This window comes from Gossypium hirsutum, chromosome A10 (genome assembly GCF_007990345.1).
Source record: "Gossypium hirsutum isolate 1008001.06 chromosome A10, Gossypium_hirsutum_v2.1, whole genome shotgun sequence".
In the NCBI taxonomy this organism is placed as follows: Eukaryota; Viridiplantae; Streptophyta; class Magnoliopsida; order Malvales; family Malvaceae; genus Gossypium; species Gossypium hirsutum.
In genome coordinates this window covers 117,618,135-117,640,501 of record NC_053433.1, presented here as the reverse complement: position 1 = coordinate 117,640,501, position 22,367 = coordinate 117,618,135, and the positions used below count along the sequence as shown (strand labels likewise).

Below are 22,367 nucleotides of genomic sequence, written 5' to 3'. Positions count from 1 at the left end.
AAACACGAATTGTAATGATTATATGAATACAAATTTCATTGATAGAACTTATAAATTGTTCGTTTACATTTTTCCGATAAGAAAAAAATGAATGTATGCACATCAAGCTAATACCGGTAAACTCGAATATTTACTAGTATAGGACAGGTTAAACTTATGTTCAACCGATCAGAACTAAAGTGGTTGAAGCTCAGTGTTAGCGAACCGTGATTCGCGTAAACCAAAGAGTTAATCATCGGGCGATGATCTTTTTTACAACTCTACCAATTCCAGCAAAATGTGGCTGCCGTTGGTATCGTATTTCCAGAACCAACTTCCGTTATCCATCAGATTCTGCGGAATCAAGTCCATCTGAACGACTAAACCTGCAATTGAAGTGAATGACGTAGATGAGTTCACAAGAAAACCCGTGTTGAAATCAAGATCGTTCTATAAGCATAACGGAAAATCGAGTTTCCGAAATCCACAAATGCTAAAAATAAAAGCTGATGCATCAAATTATGCAAACCTGAATCTCCAGAAGTAATCTTCATTTTATAGCCATCCGGGACTTCAAATACATGATTTCCCTGCATGAGAGGAAAAAACCGAAATGTGAACAGAGTGTGACTCAGAAAACCGGCTTGAGTATGAATGGACAACACTGATTAAAATAAGGTGCCGAGACACGAGTTTAAATTGTTTGATGGTTATCATATTTAACCTGTATGATAACATTGTAGGCCTCAAACTCGGCATTTCCGTGTAATATGACCTTAAGTGCCTCGGAACGGCAAACGTCATGCTTCCAATAAACGTTGTCTCCGGAAGTCCAGTCAATTCCGTCATTAAGGACCGTTACGTTACATAACTTACATCTTCCGCACCTGCATAAAAGATGAACTCAATCTTGAACCCGAGAATCAATTGGTACAATCTTTGAAGATGCACGAAAGCATGCAATACGAAACCTGTGTCCGTGTTGTAATATTGGTTCACCTTTGTCATCGATCCTAATCGAGCCAATAATGTTTTCAGCTACAATAATCATGCTCCCATCGAGCTGGAGGAAAAGAAAAACCCATGTCAGTGTAAAAGATAATGATATAAGCATTAGTAAAACCATTCATTGAGATATTTACGACCTGAACGTTTCTCCATAAGAACTCTGCTACTTCGACTTGTAACTCCGAGCCCTTAGAGATGGAACCTCCGCTAAACTGAGGAACAGAAGAAAATGTTGTTATTACACCAAAGGAAAATATCGAGTTGCAAAAGCCAGAATATACTTACTTTCTGCCTGGTGACCTCCCAAACTGGTCCGAGTGCAGGATGTAGAAAGATGAGAAACGGTGGTCCAGAGTCAACGTATTTATCGTTACTTTGAACCTAGGTAATATGAAAGAACACGATAAGCTGAATAAACCCAAATTGGATATTTGTAGTTAAAGCTTGGTTCTGGAAAATCTTAATAGTTCTTATAGGAAATACCTTGGGAAGATCAATATCGCACCGTGAAAGAAGATCATATGCATTCCGCATGATATCCAACAGTGAACCATCAGGAGTCTGCATATAGAACCGGTTTTTTCCGGAAAGACAATTTAGTATCTGAAATAGTTTCATTCGATATAAAACAAGGGTGCGAAAGAAGAATAGTCGGAAAACTACCTGGTGAAGTGATGTGTCCGAAGGTTTTCTTTTCTTCTTAGCGGATGATGTGACCCTTCTTCGTTCGTTATAAACAATAAAGGTATCCAAATTATCTGTAGACACATGTAGCAGCAATGTTAAACCGAATGATAACATGATATCAATGGAAGAAGTCACGGTCGAACTCAGCTAATACGATACCTTCCACACCCTTGAAACACCTAGATGGATATGTATTAAGAAAATTATCTGCGATGTTTTGCATAGTGCACTCAAGCCTGCCACCGGGAACACTGCAAAAAAAGGGTGGTTAAAATGTTACCAAAGAAAGAGCTATCCCTTCGAAAGAATACAAGCCAAGTACCTGTGCCGGTTTCCAAAATAATCCGTGTATACAATCGACTTTTTCGTATTTAAAACCATGCCGGGTAAACTTCTTTCACTTCTACTCGATGCAACTAACTCAACCGAAGGTAGATCCACATAAAGAATGTTCGTATTAGCAGGGAACTCTGCCTGCAAACTTGATACAATGAAGAGAAATTTCCGAGTTTGTTACTTGATACAGCATGGAAATACGGAAGGGATGAATTAAAACTGAATGTATCGAACTTGGTGTACCTATTAGGGGAAGGATGTCTACTTGTGATTCCAAATTTATCAAACTCAGTGTATTCAATGCATGACAAACCGTATGCCCACTCCCCATCGAGGTTCTTCTCGATTAGAACATTGATTCCTTCCGTAGCACCCATGTTCCTCTTGCAGGACGCGAACCCGAGTTTCTGTTACAAATATGGATTCAGCAAACGAACTCAATCCCAATGAAGTCGGGATATCTATTAACAGACATACCTTTCCATGATGTAATCCGATCCCCGCCAATGCCAAGAGGGTCACATCAGTAGCAGCAACGACATTACTGCAAATTCTCGAATTAAGCGACAGGTACATATCGTATCATGCAAATAAGTTCTGATATATAATACATATGCCTAACCTGACTTGCCGAACGGTAGCACCTTTCCTTCCATGATCATAAAGCCATTGAAAAACACCTTTATCATACGCAAGTTTCCATATTACTCCATGACCACCAGGCTTACATACAGGCACAAATGGTTTCCTAACCAGCCATTGTCCGTCTTCGGCACTTACGGCAGGGACTAAAGGCTAACAAAATTTATATGTACAAATTAATAACGAGCACTGATAACAAGATAGAAACAGACAGTAGAGAACTCCAACCTGTTCAAAGAGTCGAAAACTTGACCGGCCTCTTCCGAACCATCTGAGTTTTTCACAAAGCGAAGTGATATGTTCATGGTTGTTCTTAGCTGAACTCGTCATGATCGCAACAGGAGTGATGCATTGTTTGCCATATAGCTTGAAGTAAAGGAACTCTCTAGCCTTGCATTCATGCAATAAAAACGTTAAAAACGACACAAGTCTGGCACGAAAAAAGACATAAAAACATTTGTGGTAAAATTAGTCAGATTGAATTGTGCTCCCCCTACTCAAAAATAGTCAAATTAGTCACTGCACATTAAATCAAAAAGCAAAGTGATCTATTAAAAATTTCATTCATTTCTACTATTAAAAACTGGCATACCACGTATCAGTCTGATTATTCCATCAGCCACACCAATTTTTAACAGTGCTTAAAAATGACCAATATGCTCTTCGAACAAGAAATTAATTTTTCTATTTCTTTAGTAGAGGGAGCACAATTCAATATGACCCCTAGTACAGGGGCTTCTATTATACATTTACCAAACATTTGTATATACCTGAAGATCTCTTACAAGACCTTCTAACAATGTTCTGCCACAATAAGGAAGCATTGCAGCTGGAAGACATTCACCAGTTTCAGAATCAACCAAACCAAGCCTATCCGCTGAACCTCCCAATGGATATATTTCACCTAAATCTGGCAAACCCTAAAACAGATCATATCTTATTATTCAAGCAAACTTTGTGGACATATCCTTATCATTTTACCTGTAGGTTAAAATATGCCATAGGTCCCTATACTCTTCACAAATTTGGAATTTAGTCCATGTACTTTTATTTCTAAAAATGTAACAATGTTAATAATTGGACCTGAATTTTGAAATCTAAAAAGTAAGACTTAATTCCTAGAAATAAAAGTAAAAGAACTAAATTCTAAACTTACAAAGAGTATAAAGATTTATGGCATATTTTAACCTTCCCTAAATGCTCATGTGAAGGCCAAATTCGAAGGTGCTCAAATAAAGGTTTTACAAGCGCCTCATAATACAAAATTAAGTAAATGTTAAAATGTTTAAAATATAAATACTTGTATAAAGGTCAAACCTTTTCGAAGGTGTTCAAATAAAGGTTTTACAAGCGCCTCATAATACAAAATTAAGTGAATGCTAAAATGTTTAAAATATAAATGCTCGTATAAAGGTCAAACCTTTTCGAAGGTGCTCAAATAATGAATTTTCAAGAGCTTCATAATATAAAATTAAGTGAACACTAAAATGTTTAAAATATAAATGTTCGTATAAAGTTCAAACCTTTTCGAAGGTGCTCAAATTGTTGCGCGGAAGCGTGTGAAAGAGTAAAATTATTGTACTAAAAAATCACACTAAGTTCAATTCCCAGGAAAGAGAGGTGGATCACGAGGATCACTTAAGTACCAAGTCTTTCCTAGCCAGAATATCCCTCTATCGTAATTTAATAGCACAATAAATCACTACAATCAAATTCACAAAATATGAACAATAAATAGTAAAGAACACCAGAATTTTAACGAGGTTCGGCAAATCTTGCCTACGTCCTCGGGCACTACCAAATATATTTCACTCCAAAAATACAAGTGAAACTTTACAAATAGGGAGAGAGAACAATTGCCTTAAGTAGAGAATGGCAAATGTGGGATGATGAGAATGAGCAATGGTTGGCCTATTTATAGTTGAGATTCAAGGGCCACCTTGCAAAGTCACTATTCACTTAGGGACCAAAAATTGCTATTTTCCCATGCCCAACACTAAATAAAATATTTGGTGCCCATAACTTTGACCTTTCCAAAGTATGGGTAGGTATGGGAAAGGTATGGGCAAGGTATGGGGTATGGGTATATTCTAATAATCTCCACCTTGAAGATTTGATTAGGATAATCTTATCTTCACACAATTCTTTCTGCTTTTGACAACAATACTTGATAGTGCCTTCTTCAACTGTTAAACTTGCAGGATATTAATCAAGTTCAAACAATGTTCGAACTTGGTTGCTGTTACCACCTTGGTCATCATATCTGCGGGATTATCTGCAGTCTTGATCTTCTGAAGACAAATTTTCCCCTCTTCAATAATTTCCCGCACAAAATGGAATCGTACGTCGATATGTTTTGTACGTGCATGATAGACTTGATTCTTTGCTAAATGAATAGCACTTTGACTATCACAATACACGTTAATATGCTCCTGAACCAACCCCAAGGTTTTAGCCATACCTTGTAACCAAACAGCCTCCTTTACAGCCTCTGTGACAGCCATGTACTCGGCTTCTGTGGTTGACAATGCAACTGTAGACTGTAGTGTAGACTTCCAACTTATTGGTCCTCCAGCAAGTGTAAACACATAACCGGTGGTTGATCTTCGCTTGTCCAAATCACCGGCATAGTCAGAATCAACGTACCCAATAACACCTTTACCAAGTGTATTATCCTGCTTGAACAGTAATCCAACATCCACGGTCTTCTGAATATACCGTAGAATCCATTTCACAGCTTGCCAATGTCCTTTTCCAGGATTATGCATATACCTGCTCACTATACTAACTGCCTGTGAAATGTCGGGTCTTGTACACACCATTGCATACATCAAGCTACCCACTGCATTAGAATACGGAACTTGCAACATGTATTCTTGTTCCGTATTCGTCGAAGGAGATAGTTGTGCAGAAAGCTTGAAATGAGAAGCCAACGGGGTACTTACAGGTTTGGTCTGCTCGTTCATACCAAACTGCTGTAGTACTTTCTTCAAATACTGCTTCTGAGACAAGCTAACTCTGCCATGAGCTCTATCTCTACATATTTCCATGCCGAGAATCTTTTTAGCTTATCCTAGATCTTTCATCTCAAACTCGAGATTGAGTTGAGTCTTCAATCTTTCAATCTCAACTTTGCTCTTAGATGCTATTAGCATATCATCAACATATAAGAGCAAGTATATGAAAGTTCCTTCTTGTAGCTTCTGAAAATACACGCAATGATCAAATTTACTTCTTGTGTACCTTTGCCCTTTCATGAACTGATCAAATCGCTTGTACCACTGCCTCGGAGATTGCTTCAATCCATAAAGCGACTTTGTCAGTTTGCAAATCCAATTTTCTTTTCCAGCAACCTTGAATCCATCTGGCTGAGTCATATAGATTTCCTCTTCCAAATCACCGTGTAAAAACGCGGTCTTCACATCAAGCTGAACTAGTTCAAGATCATATTGCGCAACCAAGGCTAGCAAAATCCGAATAGACGAATGCTTCACAACTGGAGAAAACACTTCATTGTAGTCTATTCCTTCTTTCTGAGCGTAACCCTTTGCTACCAATCTAGCCTTGAATCGAATTTCATTTTTACCAGGAAATTCTTCCTTCTTTGCATATACCCATTTGCATCCAATTGCCTTCTTTCCCTTGGGCAGTCTCACCAACTCCCAAGTCCTATTTTTATAAAGAGACTGCATTTCTTCATTCATAGCTTGCTTCCACTTTACACCATCAGAGTTACTTATTGCTTCTGTGTAAGTGGAAGGAACATCATCATCTGCAATTGGAAGTGCATAGGCCACCATATCGTCAAAGCGAGCAGGCTTACGAATCTCTCTTCTTGGCCTCCTATATGCAATTGAATCTTGTTGCTGTAGAAGTTCTTGGGTCGAAACTTCTTCATCATTTGTTCTTTCAATATTAGCTGGATCATCATTAACCTTTTCAAACTCCACCTGCTGCAAAGTACTACTGGTTTTGTCATCCTTTTGTGAATCCTCGTTCTTCATCATGGTTGATTCATCAAAAGTTACATCTCTACTGAAAACAATCTTCCTTGTATCAGGACACCAGAGACGGTATCCTTTTACACCACCAGTTATACCCATGAATAATGCTTTCTTTGCTCTTGGGTCTAACTTAGATTCTTTTACATGATAATATGCAGTGGAACCAAAAACATGTAAAGAATCATAATCAGTAGCAGGTTTACCAGTCCACATCTCCATAGGAGTTTTTCCATTTATTGCAGCTGATGGCAATCGGTTAATTAGATGGCACGCATATGTAACTGCCTCAGCCCAAAATTCCTTGCCCAATCCAGCATTGGACAACATACATCGAACTTTCTCCAGTATAGTCCGATTCATGCGTTCTGCCACCCCATTCTGCTGTGGTGTATCTCGAACAGTGAAGTGTCGCACAATGCCCTCATCTTGACATACTTGTAGAAATGGATCATTTTTGTACTCAGTACCATTATCTGATCGAAGTCGTTTGACCTTTCGACCTGTCTGAGTCTCCACCATCTTCTTCCACTTCAGAAATGCATCCAAAACTTCATTTTTTCTTTTCATTAGATACACCCATACTTTTCTTGAATAATCATCAAGAAAAGTGACAAAATAGTGCATACCTCCCAAAGAAGCCACTTTGGTAGGTCCCCACACATCACTGTGAACATAGTCCAGAATTCCTTTCGTATTGTGAATTGCTGAACCAAATTTTACCCTCGTCTGCTTGCCCAGAACACAATGTTCACAGAATTCCAATTTGCAAGAATTTGCACCTTTCAACAAGCCTTGCTTCGCCAAAGTCTGCAAAGCTTTTTCACCAGCATGTCCCAATCGCCTATGCCATAACCTGGTAGCCTCTGAATCTGCATCTTTCGCAGAAGCTGTTGATGTTGATCCAATAACTGTACTTCCATTTAAATAGTACAAGTTATTTCTTCTAGTGCCTTTCATCACCGTCAATACCCCAGCTACTACCTTTAGTAATCCATCTCTCAAAGTGATTGTGAACCCTTTAGATTCTAGGGCCCCTAATGAGATGAGATTTTTCTTCAAGCTGGGTACATAGCGAACATCTGTCAGAACTTGGATTGAGCCGTCATGGTTCTTCAATTTGATTGTACTTGTTACCTTCATGCCATACCCACTTGTTCTTCAGATAGTCCTTATAGACACATGGTAGTCATCCAATATATCATCGTGACAGCCATTGAACCAACTACACTCCATCTGCTCCACATAGAATGACTCCAAGGACAATTCATTAGCCTTTAGACTGAAACACCATCTTTGACTGTCTCACCTTTGACTTTCTTCTACCTTTGTTTTTTTTTTTTTTTTTTTTTTTTTTTTTTTTTTTTTTTTGCTGTGTGAACGACCTCTTACTGTTAAGACTTCTGCGGTTGTATCTCTGTGATCTCTTTTATCTTTCTTTCGAGTCTCAGATCTATACAACGCACTACAGACTGCATCAAATGTGATCGTGTCCTTCCCATGAAGCAATGTGGTGGTAAGATGATCATATTCATCAGGAAGGGAATTCAACAATAATAATGCCTTGTCTTCATCTTCAAATTTCTCATCCAAATTTAGCAAGTCTGCTAAAATTTTATTGAATGAGTTCACATGGTCATTCATCGACATACCGGGTGCATACGTGAATCGATAAAGTTTCTTTTTCATATAAAGCCTATTTTCAAGACTTTTCGTTAGAAACTTTTCTTCCAATGTATCCCACAGCTTCTTCGCTGATGTCTCCCTCATGACGGAGTACTTCTGCTCTTTGGCCAAACATAGGCGGATTGTACCACACGCCTGTCTATTGATCTTGGCCCACTCCTTGTCATCCATCTTGTCAGGTTTTTCTTCAAGGGCTATATCCAGCTCTTGCTGACATAAGACATTCAGGATCTCACACTGCCACATACCAAAATTATTGGTACCGTCAAATTTTTCTACTTCAAATTTTGCATTTGTTACAGTAGTCCTTGCTGATGACGATGCTGCTGCCATTTTTCTCCTCAATCCCAACTACTGTATACGTGAACAGTACCGTATACGTGAATAGTGCCATATACGTGAATAGTACTGTATACGTGAATAGTGCCGTATACGTGAATAGTACCGTAAACGGTCGTATTCTCCAAGTACGAATCTGGCTCTGATACCAATTGTTGCGCGGAAGCGTGTGAAAGAGTAAAATTATTGTACTAAAAAATCACACTAAGTTCAATTCCCAGGAAAGAGAGGTGGATCACGAGGATCACTTAAGTACCAAGTCTTTCCTAGCCAGAATATCCCTCTATCGTAATTTAATAGCACAATAAATCACTACAATCAAATTCACAAAATATGAACAATAAATAGTAAAGAACACCAGAATTTTAACGAGGTTCGGCAAATCTTGCCTACGTCCTCGGGCACTACCAAATATATTTCACTCCAAAAATACAAGTGAAACTTTACAAATAGGGAGAGAGAACAATTGCCTTAAGTAGAGAATGGCAAATGTGGGATGATGAGAATGAGCAATGGTTGGCCTATTTATAGTTGAGATTCAAGGGCCACCTTGCAAAGTCACTATTCACTTAGGGACCAAAAATTGCTATTTTCCCATGCCCAACACTAAATAAAATATTTGGTGCCCATAACTTTGACCTTTCCAAAGTATGGGTAGGTATGGGAAAGGTATGGGCAAGGTATGGGGTATGGGTATATTCTAATACAAATAATGATTTTTCGCTTCATAATACAAAATTAAGTTACTGCTAAAGTGTTTCAAATAGAACACATAAGCATATTAAAAAAGATTTGACCTTTTTAAAAAGTTTGACATTATACAAGTAATTACTTGGTCCCTATTCGAGAATTTAGCCTATACATAAATTAAAAAAAACTCCATTGGCGCTAACCTCAATTCCCCATAAAGCAGCTTGAGATGCATATTCAGTGTTTGATGAAAGGTCACAACCAATAGGAGGATGAATTTCTAAAAACTCACATTCCATTGATTCATGTAAATGATTGGAATTGTTTATAGATTGAGTTTCAAATGAGGATTGTGCAAGTAACTCAAGCACCATTATTTGATACCTACAAACAAAACAAAGCAATGTTAGTCGAAAGTCAGAAGTTTAATAAGAAACGAAATGCGATAAAAATGAAAACTTTACCCTATAATTCCACCAATACAATCATAAAAGTCTTCAACTTCACCTAAAACCTTCAACAGGTTGTTGAAGTCTTGTTGAGTGTCCTCACCCACCAAAACACCGCCGTTTTGATTCTCTCTTCCACCATTTCCACCATTACCATTGCCGCCATTGCTGAAGTCCAATTTTTCAATGATTTTGGCCAATGAATAAAGCGCCGTCTTCACTGAACTCATTTCCCTATCTTCAAAACCAAAACCCATGTCGAACACATGGTCTTGACCAGCTGCAACCATGGACTTAACCAAAAACAATTCGTTTAAACCCAAACCGAGTGAACTCAAAACCTTTTTATAACCATGGGTGTTTAAAAAGAACTTGACTTTAGCATCAGAGTCAAGGATTTTGAGCTTTTGCTTGAGGGTTGTGGAAGATGAAAGCTTTAAACGAAGAGCTTTTAAGCGAGAGATTTCATGGTGGAAATTGGAGTCTGGAGCAGGCGGCGCGTACTCTATACTTGCGGTGGATACGCGTGGGGCACATAGTGGTGGTGGTGGAGAAGAAGAGGAGAGAGATGAAGAGAAAGAAAGGGTAGGAAAAGGGTGGAAGAGAAGAGATGGTTTTTTGGGGTTTAAAGAGTAGAAAACAGGGTTTGTTTTGTTATTATTATGGAGAAGAATAGAAGAAGAACAAGGAGTTATGGCGGTGGTGGTGGTGGTGGCCGCCATTGATTAGAATGGGAAGAAAGGGGGGGGAGGGGGGATAAGAAGAGAATTTTGTGGAAGCATATACCGAGGATCATGCGGAGAAAAACAAGAAGTGAAGTTTGTGAAGAGTTGGAGGTTGAAAACATAACTGTCAAACAGGGGCGACACACGTACGTGTCTTGTTCTGTGGGGGCTGTTTGAGAGGATCTAGTAAGCAACCTCATCTCTTGTGATTCTCCTTTTGGATTTTGATTGGTTGCTGTGAATTTTGTTGGGTTTTTTACTTTTCATGATTTTTTTTTTGGAGGGGGGGGGGTAGAGGCAGTGGTATTGAGCACACCGCTCTCAAGGCCCTTTGGGTTTATTTCTCCAGGCTTTGGTTGCTGAGCTCAGTCTTAGGCAATTTTCTAGGCTTTTTGACATTATCATCAACTCTCAAGCCTGTGCTCCTCAAACAAATAGTTAAACCCATTTTCATTTGTTTATACATTATTGAGGGTGAGATATGATAATACGGTTAGAACCCATGTTAAACGAGTGTTTCATAAGAATTTTAGTTATCACTTCATATATGTCAAAATAATTTCATTTTCATATATTTATCGTTTCTTATTTTTTTAAAATACAAGTTCAAATAAAGAATTATGACATAAAATGAAATCATTAGATAAAGATTTGGACAAAAATTAGGAAGAAATGGACTGAAATGGACTAAAATGTACCATGGCATACACACATGTTGGGAGTAAAGTCCTATGTCATGGTCCATGTGTTGAGACTGCAAGTGACAACTATGAGTGCCAACTAGGGCAAAAAATTCCAACCAAGTCACTAGAGGGTCATTCGAGAAACCTAGGATTTGGGCCTCCTAGAAGTGTGGGGAATCTCCTAAAGATGAAGACTCTAGAAGTTTGGAGGAGTAACCGGAACATTGAGGTAGCTCAAGAAACCCTCTAGAATCAAGCAAGCCCGCAAGCTACGTTGGGATAGCAGAATCGCTGCTAAAGCACTACAACCGGCACAGTAGGTCCAAACGCAAACGGAAGGGTTTGGAATCGTCTAAAGTGCTTAAGAATGGCACCACTTATATAAATACTAAGGAAATACTTCAATTGAAAAATATTTGGGGGATTTAAAAAAATAATTCATTTTTTGATGAAGCTATTAAAAATGGCACCACCACCCTTTTAATTGTCAAGCTTTTTTTTTAGTTGTATATGGAAGTGTCATCCAAGTGAGGTGTGAGCTTGAGAGTAGCATGCTTAGGCATACTTGCGAGTGTAGTTAGAGAGTTTATTTGTAAAGCCCTCTTATATACATTTTCTTAAGTTTAATTCAGTACATAGCATTCTCCTAAACTCTTCCTTATTCGTTTGATTCTCTCAAGTGCCTTGGCTTAAGTCTCACATCTAAGGCCGTAAGTTGTGCCAAGTTGAAATCTCAGCCCGTGAAACTTGCACATCGTAATTGTATATGATGAGACTCAAATCTAAATACTTAAAGACCCAAAATTTATGACTAAACCAAAAATGTCTAAGGCTCGTTAACATTTGTTGTTTCTTGTTAGAGTCTATTTTTTAATATTTTAATATATATTTTATATGATATAGTTTTTGAGACCAAAGGATTTTGTATTAAGATATTAACTCAAATTCTATTGGCTTAATTATTATTTGATACTCGAGTTTTAAATTATTTTCTAATATGGTTGTGTCTTTTGGTTCAATATGATACAAGTATTTGACAAAAGTTACATATTTTGCCACTCATAGAACCGTATTAATATTTTTAGTGTTTAATTCAAGTTTTAGTGTTAATTTAATTATAATTAATTGCTAATATTATAATGTTTGAATTTTCATAATTTTGTTAATAGAATAAAATTACTATTACTTATGTTTTTTTTAAAAAATTTTATGTTTAATTTGCTAAATACAATGTGATGATTATGATTTTATTTTTAGTAACTCTTAATTTATCTATAAGAGTTGAAATTAAATTCTCAAAATTTTAAATCTTAATCTTACTATTGAGTCGAAATCTTGTTCACAAGTTATAAGAATTATTATGGAAAAGTTTATAGTTTCATTTGTTATAACTTATTTATCTTTTTTGGATCGTAGACTAAGTTAACTTTTTTTTATACAATACTTAAAAATACTTATAGTTTTTTCTCAATCATTAACTGGGAGGATAATGCGGGCTAAAGCACTTGAACTCACATTCTCCTATACTGACAACGATCTTGATGCCAATCGAGCTAAAACTTAAGACTTTATGAACTACTAAATCACGTTTAATCACCCCACAAATTCTCATTTCCTTTATGAACTTAAAGACTTTTTAGAGTGCCATGGAAATCTCTCGTCTACGTAGCCACCATGTCCATCACAAATAAAATGGACTAATTTTCACAAGACGCTCTCACATGGCAATGCCTTTGGCAAAGGGAGCACTGACTATTTCCAAAATTGACGGTGGAATTTGGACTTTAAATTAAAAAAAAAAAATTGCAAGTTAGTGTCTTATTATGCAATCTCAAAATGCAGCTGTTATTTGAAATTTGGTTAAAAAGAATCTATTGATTCATGGCACAATCTGGACTTGGTCTTCTATAATTTTATTGGTTTAGTTGTTTTGATTTTTGAGTCATAATTATTTAGTATTGTTAAAATTGTGTGATCCGAATTTAGTTTGTTTGATACAGTTTAAAAAGTTTGAGGTATAACTCGGTTGTTAATTAAAAAATAAAATAAAGAGATAAAATAGGGGATCTATGGGGATGAAGGTTTGAGGGTCGAATAAGTATAGGACTATACTTCTTTTATTAGACATTTGGTCCCGTTCGATTTTACGTTTTAGTACGGACCTTGCCACACAAGTTGAATTCGTATGGTACTATACTTCTTTTATTAGATTGATTATAAAAGGGTTGTTTAACCCTCAAAATGTGTATAGTAAAAAACCTCTTGTATTGTTGTTTTTCAATATTAGTGAATTTATCCTCCTTTACTTGTGGTTTTTTTCTCGATAAGGGTTTTTCATTTAAAATCTGCATATTCTTATTTTTCTTTCTTATTGTTTTGCGATCAATCCTACTACTATTATCGATGTATAGCATAACAAGTATAGGTTTTTTTTATTCCTTCGTTTTGCTATTCATATGTTTACGGTTCATGACTATCCTTTTCAACAATGTCATCTTCAAAGATCAAACTTACGTCTCCCCTTAGGAATGCATTGTGTCTTACCATGTACCTAACACTTGTTGGTATTTATATAGGATTTTATTTATTGGTATGGTTGTTTCAATTTTGAATAATTTTCCTTTTAACATGAGAGATATTTTTAGACTTTCTTGTGAATTTAGAAGTACAATCCATTACCTTGATGACAGGGTGAATCCAGAAAACCTTTAGGGGTCGAAATTAAATTATAATTTTTTGTGAAGTTAAAGTGTAATTTGATCTTGTATTAACTTATGATTTCATCACTTTTGAAAGGACTAAATAAAAATCTTTCCTTTTTTAAGGGACAAAGTGCAATTTTACCATATAATAACTTTTAATCTTACCATTTACTAAGGGACTAAAAGATTTTATTTTTTTCCATTTGAGGGGGCCAAGACCCTTACCTTCCCCCTTCTAATATCTCTCATGGTCAATTAAACTTTAGTTTAATTGGTATTGTAGCAATTACAACTACCAAGATGAACGTAAATTTGAGTGCATTTAAGTGCAATTGTTTCTGCATCGTTTCATAATTTATTAGCTATTTCTTTTAGCATGCATAGCGCCCTATACATACGATATGGAAGATAACTAGAGAAATTAACTAATAGCAGCATGAGTGTGTCAAAAAGAATTTCATCTAAAACGATCTTTTCCTAGTGTTTGTAGGAATTTAAAGGGTTAAAGTACAGGGGTTAATAAAAAAAAAGTGTTGACCTAGTAAATTTAATGGGGTAAAAGTACTATGAAGGTCCCTATACTAAGAGTCGGATTGTATTTTGCTCCCTCTGTTACGAATGGGTAAATTAATCCTTATATATTAAATCAAAGAGCAAAACATTGGTTCTTCTGTTAAAAATTTCATCTATTTCTACTATTAAAAATTGATCATTGTATGTCAGCATATTGTACGCATAGCATGCCACATATCAGTACTGTTTGGTTATTCTATCAGCCAGGCCAGCTTTTTGCAATACAAACAGATGAAATTTTTAACTGAAAAGATCAATATGCTCTTTGAACTAACATACAAAAACTAATTTATTCATTTTTTGAGTAGAAGAGGTAAAATATAATTTAACTTCTAATACAAAACCTCTATGAAGCTTTTATCATTCAATGACTATCTTTTAAATTAAGACATGAAATTCAAATTTTGAAAAATATAATCCAAAATAATATATAGATATATGCATTGTCTCACACATATTTGTCTTTTATACCTGGTGTGTGAAGAGAAAAAAAAATAGAGAGAGAGAGAGAAGTTCTTAAACAAAAAAAAGACAGACCAAAAAATAAAAAAAAAAGAAGATACATGACAGAACTCTCCTTGATTCTCTCCAACACAGTTCAATGACTGCCCTAAAAAAACATGTTTATAGATATAGATATCTTAATTATACTCTTATTAATTATATTATCCTGTTTTCAAATATTTCTTTTATTAATATTACAAGACATGAAAACTGCTGTCTCTTCCTGACATTGGCAACCTAGTTTTAAAGACATAGGATTCCAGTTTATAATTTTCTTTTCCTAGTAATTCTATTTAATTAAGCATTAGTTTATAATAAACAGATACAAAATTATTTATCATGGGATTTTTTCAATTATTGTTATTTTATTTTTTTAATGTTATCTTTTGAATATTTAAAAATTACATTTATCAAATAATTTAATCCCAATTTGTACTTAATTTTTATAAATTAAATTCAGTACTTAAATTTTCTATACTTGATTTTTTTAATATTTAATTTGTTAAACAACACCTTAAAGACTCTTAAATCTTAAAACTAATTAATCCTCCTTAAAACATAAATTTTATATATATTTCATGCATTTTCGGAATGTTAATATATGTATAAATTTATCTACCGATAATGTATCACATATAAACCCTAAAAACATAAACTAACTCGGAATTCGTGCCATAAGAGACAATGGAAACAACAAACAAAGGGATGGACTAATATTCACCTTTGTGCTCACATTGATTTACATTAATAGACAATATCTATGATTCACATTGATTTTTTTTTCCTTGAATTAAGGATTCAAGGTTCAAAATTGTCCTTCAAAACAATTTCATTTTCAAAAGTTTGAACCTGAATTCTCTTCCAAAGTTCTATTTTGACTACAAATACTTGAATATCTCACTAACAAAATATTATAGTCCTTCATATTCATAAAGTGAGATCTAGAGTACTTGCCATTGTCCTTACCTCTTGTTTCCTATTGCCATCCCCATATTTTACTTCCTTATTCAATCTACAAAGCTTTGAAAATGATGAAGACGAAGCCAATGAAAGAGACAAACCACCACTATCATCCAAATCTAATGAACCCTTTTCATCAAATTCACCAGCCACTGTTGTCACTTTCAATGACAAGTCCAAATCTAAACGATCTTCAATGTTTGATACCACGCTACTTATCATCTTCCTCTTTAATGGTGTGCAATTTGTACCCATCGTTGGCCTTTGTGAACTAAAGCTAAGTGAATTGTAGTTGTTACAGCTACTAAATAATCTCTTTGCAACTGAACAATACAACCCTTTGCTTGTCATATCCAATACATTTTTATTGTTGTTCCCTCTCCAAGAAATTACATCACCATACCTGCAAAAGTAGAATATATATAGGTGGCATCAGAAAGAAACAAAGTTATAAAATTATAAATTATTAAGAAGAGTCAAAGTACAATTTTATTATTATACAAATATATAATTTCATAAAAATTTAAGGAATTCAATAAAACATCTACCATTTGAGAGGGAGGAGCCATTGCCTGCCCCTTTACCTTCGTCATTGGGTGGCATCTATATATAGTTGGGAAAATGGAGAGAAAAAAAATCCATTTATTGTTAATCATTTCATGTGAAATTTGCATTGAGATATTTTTTTAACCAATTCGACCTGTTTCAACATTAAATGAGAAAAACTAATTTCTATATAAAAGTAATTTCTTTATTTTTGACATGACTTGATCAAATGATTACAATATTTTTATTTTTGTCTTTTAACCACAATCATTATTCTAAAAAGATCCTACATTACACGTCAAAAAAATCCTCAAAATAGTGAGAAAGATATAGTAGATTTCTTTTATTTTATACCTAAAAGTAGAAGATGGACTTTGATTATTGAAACTTTGTCTCATGGGGAGTTGGCTGAGTTTATGTATATGGTGGTGATGATCTCCATTTTGAAACACTATCTCTTTCTTTTGAATAACTGCAATATAAAAGGGCATAATCATATATATACATTTTCAAAGAAAACTTTTAAAATATATGCACTGTTAGATTCAATTATTACCTTGATTGGGGTCATCAATCTTCTTGCTTCTATACATCTACCAAAAAAAAAAAACCAATTCAAATTAAGTACATATATATATGTATGTATGTATGTATGTATCACAAAAAATTACCTGTAGATGACTCTTGACATGAGCTATGCTAAGGCCTTTGATGTTCATCAATTGAAGAACCAACTTGGGTGTTGCTCCTGGACCAATATGTGTATATATATAAAACATAAACTTTTGTTGCATAAATCAGCAAAGAAAATTTCTGGGTTTAAGCTTGTTTGTTGAGGGTTCATCATCAAATGTTCAAAAAATCATATATATATATGTATGTATGTGTGTATCAACTTACTATCTTGTCCTCCTAATCTTTCAACGGCATGAACAAAGCGAAGATGGAGATCCGGTGTCCACCGAAGTCTCGGCGTCTTGGACCGGTTATACGGCCGAACAGATCCGGTGGTCGACTTTTTTCCAGTTTCTTCAACCGAGCTGTTGCTTGAGCTCTCTCCTTCATTTCCTGTCTTGTAATTGATCTTGTTACGATCCTCCTCCGCCTCCTCCTCCTCCTCCTCTTCTTCTTCCTCGTCTGCAAGGTCTCTGTTGTTATTGCTGTTTTTTTCAAAGGTATCAACACTTGCCATGTTTTTCAAGATGTTTTTAGCTGTTTGCAAATGAGATCAAAGTGAAAGACTAAAGTGATTAATTAGGGTTTGAAAGTCATTGAAGACTTTACCTAGATCAGGCAAAGAAGGGGAATGAATATTGGGAATTTTTTTTTTTTGTATTTATTCTTTACAAAGAATACAAAAAAGAAATGAATCTTTCTCTCAAGCTTTGACAATACCTATATATATATATATATTCATATGACACTTTCCAAGAAAAAGGAAATGTTCCATATGATATCCATGCAAGTAATTAATAATAATGGGGATTAGGTAAGTAAGTTTTAAGGTTGGAGTTTTATCATACACAAATGTTATGTGTGGGTTTTTTATAAGTTATTAGGTTGAAGTTTCATTATGTGTAAGGGTATAGATATTTAAATTTATAAAATTATAAGTTAGTATAATGGTAATTTTTTTTATTATACTCCAATTTATGCATAAGCGATGTTTAATTATATTTTAGTTTTCACATTTGCATTTTAATAAATTGATTCTAGTTTTAATGTGAGTTTAGATGGGCAATGAGGTGCGGTGTATTTAGTTTACTTTTTGTCTCACGCTACAATATCACAATAGTATCTAATCTCATCGCCACCAATATTTTTACACTAATTGCAGATAAATGTACGGTCTAACCAAACCCATTAATTGATAAAACTTGTAAACTGTTTAAATAATAAAAATAATAGACATTAGTAATTTTTTTAATAAAATTTACATATAATTAAATGGCGTAAACGAGACGTTCTTTATAACTTCTTTAATAAATGAAGATCCTGCCAATTTTACTAAAAGTAGACCATTGTCTTCAATGGGAAGTAATTAATTAATTAGCTATTACCATATATATGATATTGTGAATTATTCGTTAGTCTTCATTTCCTATATATTCTCAATTTTTATATTTGTAATTAAAAATTAAAATCAATCAATAAAATTTATAAATAAATTTACAATTATAATAAACGGAGCAGAATTAAATTATTACAATATATAAATGAATAGACTAATAATCACAATATATTCGAACATATATTAAAATAAATCTGAACAAAGAAGTGAAAGGATAGAGTAAGCATAGGTCCTGACCCACTAAAATTAAAAAATCGAAACTAAAAATCCACAAATATATAAATATGAAAATCCCGAAAACTCAACATTTACCAACACTACCAAAGCCCGGTTCGCTAAAGCTTTATCTTAATTCTTTTTTTAGATAATTAATTGTCATATTAAACTCTTAATTAAAGTGATTAGATATGGGTTAATTAATGAAGGAAAACCCTATAAATGCACTGTAAATGAACACCCTGTACATTGTTGGATGGCTCTAAAAGAAATGGTTAGGGCTTGTCAGCTCGTGACTTCTTTAACATGCCAGGAGAATATAACATAATAATTGGTTAAATTTTGGTTTTGGTCCCTCTATTGTACTTAAATTGAGAATTTAGTTTATGTACTTTTTAATTTGATGTAATTTTATTGATTAATCTAAGTAGTCTTGGTCTGCATTCTAATCCAAACACATTTTTCATCATTGATTTTGAACTCACTGTTATATTACCCAATCTTACTACTACAGTAATTAATCTCACAGTCATCTTTATTTTCAATCTCGCTATCCATCTAAATAAACCGTAAGCCTCGAGGGACCATAACCAAAATTTTCCCCTAATAAATAAAAAGGAAGACAAAGGAGAAAAAGGGGGGTAATTATAGGTTTGCATGCGTGTTGTAAAGGCATGTTATAGTTTTAGTTTGTCACCAATCAATGGCAAAGTTCAAAAAAGTGATGGTCTTAAGTGAGAAATACCGTCGAGATTCACGGATTTGGCTTTTTGTTCCCATTTCAAGACTCTTTTAATAAATTCTTCACCATTGCTAGCTAGCTAGCCACGCTTTTTGAGTCAATCTTTGTTTGAAAAAAAAAATATTATTTAATCTATTATAATTATAGGCAACAATTAGCAATTCCGTTCGAATTTTCAACTCTTTTGAAAGATGTTTACAAAATATCGTTCATTTGGCATTGATCAACTTATCTTGTGCTTGCAAATTCTTCAATTTCTTTTATATGTCTTTACTATAATAAAGTTCTTAACTGAATTGGTATCATAAACCGAGCACTAATTCAATTTTGAGTTAATTAAAATACCTTTTCTTTTAACAAATAACAAATGTTATTATAAGGATGTTTATTTTTTTAATAGTTTACGTAAAATCTCTATTAGAATAAAATTTGTGATTGTGTTGATGTCACGAGTTAACCAAACATCAGGAATTGATTATAACTTGAAAATTTAAGATATAATTAAAAGATTTTCAACCAATGCTCTAAGAGGGCATTATCTATAATTTTTTTAACATATATTCTTTCGCCCACTTGTGGTAATCTCATTTATGTATATATATAAATATGTCAACACATTTTACCAAACCAGCCTATGAAATATCATGTCTTGGTGGGGTTCTTTGGGAGTGGACCAACTAAACAAGAGAATGTTTAAAAGAATTCATGGAAGCACAATTTTCTTTTCCAATGAAAATTAGAATTAATTGGAATTTGTGTAGCATGATAATAACATTTAAATTAAATGCATGGGTGTTTGGGAAAGGTACGTGCTTATATCGGTGTAAAATTAAAATAGTTTTATATATTTTATAAATATTTATATAAATAATATTTTGACAATTTAATCGTTGAATTCATCAAGTTAATTTTACTAATCATGCATGTAAATTTTCAAATTGATTTGATGTTTTTATCATATTGATCCAATATATGATCTTTAATTTTATACCGACATAAGTAGATTATTCCCATCTGATAATGAAGTAGGGGATGATGGATTGCTTGGGATTGAACCAAAATTCTCATGTTTCACTATTTAATACTCTTGCCACTAGACCAAAAGACTATTGGCATTATATATATATATGATTAAAATAAGCACTTTCTACTTTTATTACTATGTTCATTTTTTTATCAAGGTAGGGAAAGGGTTATTCTGAGTTTTGAACCCAGAATTTGATGTTAAATAAGGATTTAAGCAAAATAATTAATTTACTAATAAATTTTTAGAGTATGCTTGGAAAACTATCTAATAATTAGATTTGAATGTAATTATTTATAATTACATAAGTGTAGTATGTTTCTGTAATTATAATAATTAGTGGGTTTCAATGAAAAGGGTAAAAAGAACACTCCAAGTATACATTCAGATTCTTACGGCTTGATTGAGAATAAAATCATCAATTACTTTATGATTTTTCAAACATACCTTGCATTATTTAAGTTTAAAACCATTAGTTAAAATAACTTGATTTTTTTATGATTATTATGTAAAAATAATAAGTTGGTAAAATAGTAAAATCTTATGTATGATAATAAATTTGTCACATTAGATTTAAAAATAATAGAATTTAACCACTATTGTCCGATAAAGACTAAAATTTTATAATGAATAAATTCACAGCTTTAATATAATAAAAAATTTAATTTATATATATACTTGTTCTAGGAGAAAGTTTAGGAGAGAGATTTTGAAAATGATTATGAAATGGTCATCTCAAAAACGATTCCCAATGCCGAATTGGAAAATTGAGGGACACCATTAAAGTACTTATCATTACTCAAAAAGAAAACTTTAAGCAATATTTGAATATTAGTCTTTAAAGAAAATAAACTAACATTTAGTCCTTACATTTGGTAAACTTTTTCACTTTAGTCCTTAATTTTTTGGGGGTCTACATGAGTTTTGGAATTTGGTGACTTTTTTTTTCAATTTGATTCTTAAACTTGGATTCCATTAAGGTAAGATGATGCAACATTTTAAGATTATATTACGTCATCACTTAATTTCTTTTTTAAAAAATTAAGTAATAATGTGACACGATCTCATAGTGTCACGTCAATATACATTAACGAAATCCAAGTTTAAAGACCAATTAAGAAAAATTATCAAGTTGAGGGATTATAGTGGACCAAAAAAAATTTCAAAGACCAATGTAAAAAAATTACTAAATGTTGTAGGCCAATTTTAGCCCATTTACATCAAAACCCAATTTAGCCTTACCTAACCCACCAAAATTAAACCCAAAACCCAAAATCTTAACTATCCAAAGCCCAATTTACATCAAAACCCCAATGGCCCAAACCCTAAGCCCAAATCAAAATAAAAAAAACCTAGCCCACAACTTAAACTTTTCTCAACTAACCACTCCTTTTCCACCACCAACTCCACTAGCCACACCTTCTCCACCACCACTTGTACCTACAAATGAAGACATAAACAATAAAAAATATTTTGTAAATGGCTATATAAGCCTTCTCATATTTTGTATATGGGAGGGGGATTTTTTTTTGGAGAGTTTTTGGGAGAGAAAGTTATTGTAAAGGATTTTTGGAGAGGTTTCTTTTTAAAGTAATTAAGGAGAAGAGTTATTGTGAAGGCTAGTTTTTGGAGAAGCTAGTTTTTTTTGAAGATTAATCAAAGATCAAAGCAAAAGAGGTTTCTTTGTCTATTCTCATTTTAAGTTCTGTGTTTACTTATTGTTTTCCTTTCAATCTTATTTTGTTTCTTTTATACGAAAGTAAAAAAAATAAAAGGAGGAAGCTTACCCATTTTTACCGAAAAA

The 22,367-nt window shown here is 33.8% G+C and overlaps 2 protein-coding genes across 3 annotated transcripts; both read right to left on the bottom strand.

The window, feature by feature from the left end:
* Positions 1–18: 18 nt before the first annotated feature.
* On the bottom strand, positions 19–10,691 carry LOC121207899 (UTP--glucose-1-phosphate uridylyltransferase 3, chloroplastic). 2 transcript variants are annotated; one of them, XM_041078405.1, is made up of 17 exons: positions 9,833–10,691; positions 9,572–9,752; positions 3,423–3,572; positions 2,881–3,042; positions 2,633–2,805; positions 2,488–2,554; positions 2,254–2,417; positions 1,997–2,155; positions 1,834–1,925; positions 1,651–1,745; positions 1,471–1,548; positions 1,273–1,368; positions 1,125–1,199; positions 951–1,042; positions 704–866; positions 509–569; positions 19–365 (listed from the first exon to the last, which is right to left on the bottom strand). In XM_041078405.1, the coding sequence occupies exons 1-17, from the start codon at positions 10,537–10,539 to the stop codon at positions 253–255; spliced, it is 2,628 nt and encodes an 875-aa protein (XP_040934339.1). In that variant the 5' UTR covers positions 10,540–10,691; the 3' UTR covers positions 19–252. The 2 variants fall into 2 exon arrangements, 1 of the variants encoding a protein (XP_040934339.1); XR_005902999.1 differs by lacking the exon at positions 19–365 and having other exon boundaries at positions 547–569; positions 979–1,042.
* Positions 10,692–15,693: 5,002 nt separating this feature from the next.
* On the bottom strand, positions 15,694–17,887 carry LOC107931763 (two-component response regulator ORR23). The gene is made up of 5 exons (XM_016863694.2): positions 17,411–17,887; positions 17,182–17,258; positions 17,067–17,103; positions 16,865–16,982; positions 15,694–16,367 (listed from the first exon to the last, which is right to left on the bottom strand). The coding sequence occupies exons 1-5, from the start codon at positions 17,700–17,702 to the stop codon at positions 15,932–15,934; spliced, it is 960 nt and encodes a 319-aa protein (XP_016719183.2). The 5' UTR covers positions 17,703–17,887; the 3' UTR covers positions 15,694–15,931.
* Positions 17,888–22,367: the final 4,480 nt, after the last annotated feature.